The sequence below is a fragment of the Periplaneta americana genome, chromosome 9 (genome assembly GCF_040183065.1).
Source record: "Periplaneta americana isolate PAMFEO1 chromosome 9, P.americana_PAMFEO1_priV1, whole genome shotgun sequence".
NCBI classification, from domain to species: domain Eukaryota; kingdom Metazoa; phylum Arthropoda; class Insecta; order Blattodea; family Blattidae; genus Periplaneta; species Periplaneta americana.
In genome coordinates this window covers 98,078,959-98,087,365 of record NC_091125.1, presented here as the reverse complement: position 1 = coordinate 98,087,365, position 8,407 = coordinate 98,078,959, and the positions used below count along the sequence as shown (strand labels likewise).

At 35.3% G+C, this 8,407-nt stretch overlaps 1 protein-coding gene across 1 annotated transcript in view; it reads right to left on the bottom strand.

The window, feature by feature from the left end:
* Positions 1–435: 435 nt before the first annotated feature.
* Positions 436–8,407, bottom strand: part of LOC138705602 (uncharacterized) — a 32,186-nt gene continuing 24,214 nt past the window's right edge. Inside the window, exons 3-4 of the mRNA XM_069834203.1 lie at positions 3,669–3,953; positions 436–545 (exon numbers count right to left, since the gene is read on the bottom strand). Coding sequence (XP_069690304.1) covers positions 436–545; positions 3,669–3,953 — 395 coding nt within the window. The remainder of the gene's footprint in view (positions 546–3,668; positions 3,954–8,407) is intronic.

The window sequence follows — 8,407 nt, the reverse complement described above, 5'->3', positions numbered from 1 at the left end:
AAATGTTTCAGTTTTACTTCCAACAATCACATAAAAACCCAAGATACATTTCTGACAGTTGTATAAAAACTGCTACACGTGCAGCTTTTTGAAAACACCATTTCAATGAAAGCATAAATCTCAACAAATAACCTACGAAGTTAAACGTGTATTTAAGACTCGACCTCACAAATGACCGCTTAATGTTCTTCATGTTCGTCACCGACCCTACTGCAAAGATTTACTAGCAATTGTTATTTACTTCGTCATGGACATGGGATAAGCAAACATGAGACAGAAGCGAATCGCGTGTCGCAACCTTCGTGATCTCCCCACACGGCTAGGCCCGTCACAATAAGTTTTAAATCATACTGTTCGCGTTACTATAGCAACTAATAAAATAGACTTACCCACACCCGTGTAGCCTTCTTACCTGAAAGAGAAGAAAAACAGATATTAGAGGGATTTATGGACATAAACAGGCGTTGTATACGCACACTCAGAATCGAGACCTAGCAGGCTATTTCCCGCGCTCTGATGAATAACTGGTTCAGTATGTTCTGAGCCTGTAAATCAGGGGTGCACAATGAGGTGTCACACTGACTGATTACTCAATACTTTATACTGTTGTTGTTTAGTCAACTGTCTGAAGACAGGTTTGAACCTCATAAGTGATACCATCAGACATCGCTCACGAAGCAACTAAGCTAGGAGATAATATTATGTGTAGTTCTTTTCCCCCCCTCCATTGAATACGTCGCTGACTAGAAACATATTACACTAATCAGACTTCAGATGCATACAAACAATTATTATTCTTCCTCTGACACATATCGTCGAGTGAGATGTACTGCCTGATAACAGATGTACAGTCTTAGAAAAAAGTTTTGTCTCACAGATATTTTATAAGTCCCAGAAACGAGGCAGTGCACATGATCAGACATGCAAGGAAACAAAACTAATTTTATTACCTCAACAAGTTCTTCTCTTGTGAACCAGGTCGCTCGTCTTCTGACCCTGCGCACTGCCTTCTTTCTGGGACAAAGTATCTGTGCGACAAAACTTTCTTCTAAGAATGTACATATCAAACAGAATCTCAATTAGAGATACACTTTATATTATGCAGCATAAATTTAACAATCTAAAATTACAACTAGTTATTTCCGAAACTATTCTTAATTTAGGACAAAAATTTATTTCTTGGTTGTAGCCAGAGTCGTGTTTTTTTTTTTTTTTCATTTTTTATTTGCGATAATTTGTGGGAATTAATTTAAGTTTCATGAGAACTATAATTTATTAGTGATCTCGCGTGCGTGCGTGTTGTTTCTGAAAATTGTGACAGTCAAATAAGGGAGTACTATTTTTGTAATTGTTTTTTAATAAATTAACAATACACGTGTTCTGTAGGATTCGAACCCACAGCCACAGTATGGCTTGTATGCAGTATTAAATCTGCGCCTCAGTCGTTATATATACACATTAACTGACTAAATCGAAATTTAAAGATAACGGTGATATTACTTAGGCTACTTTCCTACTCACAGTCCTAAAGACAACGTTAAGCACTGTGGGAATTTGGTAAAAGTAATGTAAGTTGGTATACGAACATCAATTGAAGTACCTAAGTGTTCAGTAATTTATGTCGATAAATTAAGGAGTAGGCCTCTATGTACACATCAATTAAAGCGTAGCCTTAAAGCTGCACAATTTACGTGGCACAAATTATGATCGTGTGTTCGATTCCAGGATGTCGTATGGATGTTTTTTTTTTTTTTTGTTCTTAATATTCTTTTTTGTGGTGGAGGTCAGACGTCGTTCTCTCTTACACGTGAGTGACGGTCGAGCAAAGTCCTGATTTGAACTCAGGCCAACTTTTACCGACTGTGAATGCTATGGAGAAGATTAAAATAGTAATAATAGCGATAAAAGTAGTAGTAGTAGTAGTAGTAGTAGTAGTAGTAGTAGTAGTAGTAGTAGTAGTAGTAGTAGTAGAGATAGTAATTGTAATATTGCTACTAGGGACAATACCGGTAGTATTATTTGCATGTTCACAGTGATGACAGTAGTAGTAATATTAGTAAGGATGTCAGTAGTAGGTAGTAATAGTAATGGTGTTGACAGTGATAACAATAGTAATAATAGTACTAATATTGGCAGTGATAGCAGTAGTAATAATAGTAGAAGTATTAATTGTAATATTGGTACTATTATTCTGCAATGTTCGAACATGAGAGAGACAACCAAGACATCACAAACTTCGTTTCATTCCATATGAAAAACTAATAGCAAGATCTGTGCCAAAATTTTTAAGCGGTTAAAACATGAAGAGGTGAGAGCGGAGGACAGCGAATCAAAGTGGAACAAACACGACAGGCCGCCTTCTGCAGAGCGAACATCGGCGAATATCGAACTTCGCCATATTCGACAAACTTGAACCGAACATAGCGCCTATGATGTACTGCACTAATTGGTACTAGTGCCAATAGTATTAGTAATAGTGTTGGCAGTGATGGTAATAGTGGCATAGTAGCATATTAGTAATGACAGTATTGTTGTTAGGATCAGCAGAGGCAACAGTAGTGACATAAGCAATAGCAGTATTAGCAGCAGTGGAAATATTGATAATAGTAACTGTTGTATTAATAGTCGTATTCGTGATTACAATGGTGGCAGTAGTGTTGGTAATAGTATAATTGTTGTAGTAATGATAGTGGTAGTAAGAGTACAAACACAAGAAAAGGCCTGTCAAAATAATTTCGATTTATGAAGTTGATTCTAATAGACTTACAGTCTTACTAATAAACCGTGTATTGTTTTTATACTAGACTTATGCAGAGTTGAGACAGAAAACTTTACTAATAAACCATGCAGAAGCGATGGACGTATAAACAGCCTGTAACTATACAATGGGAATTGCTTTGCAATAGTTATATACACGAAACCCATTGTTTAAGCGTTGTATATAGAGAAAAATGGCCGCCCCTCTAACAGCTGTTCGTATCGACTGTCATTTTATGATGATGGTTGCCTAGTAACCAAAGAACAAACCAAAGAGCGCAGAATAATTAGAATAATATTGCTGTAGCTTCTTTGACAAAAATATAGTACGGTAATCGATTAGAGCCAATTGTACTATCGATACTTAACACGCCACACTAGAGCGCTCTACCGGATGCAATAAGGAACCTCAGATATTCTATTATATTTCGTAACGAAGTCATGACGAAACTATGACGTAGCTGTGTAACAGTTGCACTGTTATACAAGACGTATGAAGTGATTATTAGTAAGGAATTTACACACGACGTATAAACGAGCTACTCATTGTATAAGTATAAGACAGTTAAACGTCTGTATATAGAGTTTTTATTACTAAAACTGTTATAGTAAAACCACAATATTAAGAACTAAAATCATTTGTAACAACCAAAAACTTACAATCACACCAGAACCAGTTCTCTCTTCATATATCATTCTAATACACTCTATAATGATCATAAAACTTTTGAATATAATTGTCTAAGCAATGAATGATTTACTGCTGTTAACTTTCTCGTGATTAGACAACACGATCGTGCCTAACGGTATGGCACTGAAGTACTTACCGAAAGCCAACGTATTCCCTATGGACTATGAAGTAGGCCACTTCTAACACCTATAGTCTGTATAGATTTGTTGCGGGTACTTACCTTTGACTGCAGCGTTGACTTTGTCCAGGTTGCGGAGTGTGAGAGGCAGAGGTTCGGATCTCAGCTGCAACATGATGTTACCAGATTCATCTTCCGTCTTCCTCGCCAAGAATATAGCTGTATGATGCACTCTGATTGGTCGCTTGTAACACTGTTGCTGGTTCTTCGGTTTTTCCATAGCGCGAATCTTAACAGTCATTTGTTTCTCGTCAACACTAGCGGGAAGTTCGCCTTTGAGAACTCTTTTCACACGAACCCAGAACTTTGTCGGTTCTTCCTGCGATTCTATAAATGCAAAATGGGGTATTGTTTTAACTAAAGCTCAAGATTCAACTGATATAAAAAAACATTTCTCAAAAAAATGTGTTAGAAATTCAGATATAATCGATTAAAAAGGGTATTTGTGAGACACATTAGACAAAATCTTTGATTTCAACAGGTTTCAAAGGCTTTCATAACAAATGTATGAGTCATACACCAGTTATATTCGGAATTTAAGATTCCGTAAGTCATTAAACAGAAACAAGAATTCAAACAAATTTTATAGCGCTAATACTAAGTGAATATATGTAACTATTTAGGGAAACCGCAACGCGACATACCCGCTCGAGGCCGTCAGTAGGCTCCGGTTACGCAGAAATGCAACGGAGTATCGATAATTGGTTACATCGCAAACAATAACGTAAAAATTCCTAAACATAAAGCAGTTAAACATTCCTTGTTTACCGTAGAAGAGGGTAAAGTCGATCAAAATTTTGCAATTTTTTAATGATATTGAGGTTATGCAATAGAGCGAAGTTCCTCAGAAAATAGCATTTTGTCGTCATATCCTTCACTTATGAAGGCACGTTACAAGAATTGAATTACAATCTATAAAAAACTGCTTTTTTATTTGACTTGTGATCGAAGTTACCTGCTTAAATAGATTAAAGTCGATCACCATTGAATTTTTAGTTTAAGATCGATTTTAAAATATTGAGGAGTAAAGTCGATCACTGTTTATGTTTAAAAAAAATTAAGCGTATTACATATATTTTATTTGTTATAAGGGGTGTAAAAACAATAATAATCTTCAATATATGCCTATAGCATTATATAGTGTATCTTTTGTTACTGTGATCATACTATTCGATACAATTAGGCCTATAGGTATCCACTGTACAATCGTGACTATGACTGCCAACTTATAAAACATAGAAACACATTTTAATACTTCACATACCGACAAACAAAAATTTAAGAATTCAAAATTTACATTGAAATACCACCCTTCAATTATAATCTAAAATTCAATTCAACATTGCTTAGGTTTATATCAGATGTTATTTGAAATCTTCCCCTCCTCATGTCACTTTAGAAACTACGTTGTTCCCATAGTCAGGTACAGAGGGGTGTACAAAATATGTTCCTTTGGCAGTGCAAGAAATTCACCATAATTTCGTCTTCCTCTTTTCCCACTCTCCCATCAATATAAACTATACTATGACACTTTTCTGTTTATAAGTGTTAGTTGGAGGTATTTCGGTGAACAATTTATTCTTCCTGCTGGTCCTATCTGTTTCGAGTAGGTCGATGGCATGATCGACTTAACCCTACAAAGGTACAAGTTTTCTTAAAATAATAAGTCTCAATACTAACATTTACGAACTGCAAAACTATTATTTCAGGATACAATCTCAACGAAAAATACTTACGTATACTTCCTGTCTCCTTTCACTGCTGACTATAATTTAGAGTTTGTAAGACTTTGTTTTCATTTAAGGGAAAAAGTTGAAAATAACAATTTTCACTTCAACGGTAATTACACAGTCTTCCCATTGTTGGCATTCGCAGGCTTTTTGTTGTCCCTCTCGCTTTCATTTGCAATGTCAGGCAATGAAGTCAGCATAAAAAAATTTTAACAAATAACTGAGAAAATATATAATTTTCAATAAAAATCGTAAATGATCGATTTTACACCGACTGATTGACTTTACCCACTTCTACGGTACTCAAATTAAGAAAGGTGTTGCTGAAATTGTTTGCTTTCTTGTTCCAAACGCTGATCGAAAATCTTTATTAAGTGATGCATCACTCGTTGTAGGAATCGTTGATAAATAAAGGGGATGTTTTCCTGCATGGTTTTTTAGTTCTTCCAGGATATATAAATTATTTTTATGAACTTTCACGATCCCCCAATCTAACTCCTGAATACAGTAAAAAATAGTATACGGAAAAAGTAATTTACTTTTCTCAATATGAACTGTAGAGAGTGATGTGCCACTCCTTCAACAGGTGCAATGAGCGTTTGAAACACAATGACAGACAGTTTCAGCATCTTCCTTCTCAATTTGACTGAGTAAATTATGTTTAACTGTTTATATTACTAACAGTTTACATTAATAGTTTACTTTATGTCTAATTACCAACAGTATGCTGCATATTACGAATAGCAAGCTGTCTGCGTACCTGGAGCCTGCGAGCGGCTCGGTCGAAAGCCAGGTTGCTGCGTTGCGATTTCTTTATAATTTTATTTGCAATGGATAAGCTTTACTTACAACCATAATATATTTCATTTTTTACGTTTATTAATATTTTGTATAGTAGCCGTCTATATGCTTATCAAGTACAATATAGTTATTAAATACTATAGTGCATTTAATTGCAGCGATATTTTACAACTTAATTAACTTATTATTCCCAGCACATGAATTTTACCAGCAATCGAAAAGTATTGGGAATAAATTTGAATAAGAAACAGAAAAAAGTTTCCTTCCCAGGCAGGATTCGAACCACGAAAATCTTAGTTACCAGTCTATCGTGCTCTGGAGTGAACAAAGCTCTGAAATCGGCTACAAGAGTCTGTCCGGTTTTTTTGCCACTACTGTACAATGACATATCTACTGACGTTTTCATTCAATTTTAATATGCCTGTTTTAATGTCTCGATATGAACTCTGAAATAACAAAACGTTAAAAGTGTTAACAAATGCTAAAAAAAAAAGGTAATATATCTTAATGACAGGCGGACCTGTTTCGACACCGGTGTGGTGTCATCATCAGTGTCTTTCGAAAGACACTTTTAACGTTTAATTTTAAGAATGTTTCATATATTCAGATAAGTGAACAACAAAGACAAATGAAATAATCGTCGTCTTGTGGTAAAGCTAAATACCAGCTGAGACAAACGTAGGCGAAAACAAAGCTTAATTCACATTGTCAGTAGGTCTATTTTTGTATAGGTTGAGTAGCCCGCACCCCTAACAAGGCAGAACTTCGATTTCTTGAGCAATCTCGTTCAGAGCACGTAACGTGATGCCGCCTCCCGTCTGGGGTCTGTGGTGACCTTGTCCTCTGACCTCACATACGAGAGAGAATGCTGCAGAAAAACCGCCGCCAGACCTTTCCCAACAGAGAGGTCACAAGTTCGACCCCTGTGGAAATATCTCAATCGTCATTCCAAGTGCAAAAGGCAACCCGCCATAGGGGCTTACAGGTAGGGAACGTTCTACAGAACGGTTCATAGCGTGTGTCGGTAAAAAACAACGCACAGTATCACTGCATCAACAATGTGAGCTTCAGTGTGACATTTTAACACGAAAAAAATATAATAAATAATTTTGTTAGATTTCGATGTAGAACTACTTCTTTCTCCTCACTAGGTATGGGAGGCAACTTGGGAATTAACAGTCGTATAAAAACGCAACCCACCCTCACCACTACTGGAGGAACATGTTGAACAGAACGACTTTGAAGAAGTTTTTCATCAAAATGACTTTTATCTGTTTCATATCGTCGTTGTTCCTGCAATAACTCCTATGTGCAAAATATAAAATGTTTCAGTAGGAAGAAAAAACTCTCTATTCATCCAATGGCAGTCGTACATAGGAGACTGTGAATTCTTACATTTTCGACATAAAGATACATAATTACATATAAGAGATTTTATTATTTGCTGTATCACTATTTAAGTTATTTAATAGAGCAAAAATCTGAAAATCGATAAATATGTCACATAGGAGTTATTGCAGGAAAAACGATGATATGTTAGGATAAGAAATTCGTTTGTGAAATGATACTGAACTACGCAGGAGTTATTTCATTTTATGTACAAAATTTATTGAGAAAATGTTCAAAAAATGTAGTTCTGTGGAATATAAGTTCCTTTTTTTAGAATTTAAAGTTTTTTGTTTGTTTGTTTGTTTGTTTTTTGAGACCGTAAAATAGGAGAGTAGTATTATAACATTACTAAAATTCTCTAACGGTAACTAGGTTTATACCAGTGTTAATGACTTTCTTTCATTCTTTCTTTAAAATTATAGAGCATCTGTCACATTAGGATATTGTAATTCATTTTTGAAAATTATTTGTAACAATAAGTATAAATGATTCAAACAAACTATTTCAAAAATGAAAAGCAGTTCAAAACGTCTAAAATAAATTTGCAGTTGTAAAACTTCAAATATTTACAAAGCGCTTCAAAATGTTCAACTCTGACAAATACAAATTTCTGTTTTTGAACTTCCTCTCCCCTCCCATTTTTCCCCGTCTGCTTTCAAACACTTGTGGTTTTTCAGATAAGTAGCCCCTAATTTGTGTCAGATGTCACAGCGATCGATGAGAAACCAATACAAATGCAGGGAAAATGGGAGCATCTTGAGAAAGTCTGTACAAATACCATCTTTTCCCCCAAAATCATTCCTTTACAATTTAACCAAAATTTAAACCCGAACCTTCGAGATGGAAAGACGATATGGTACG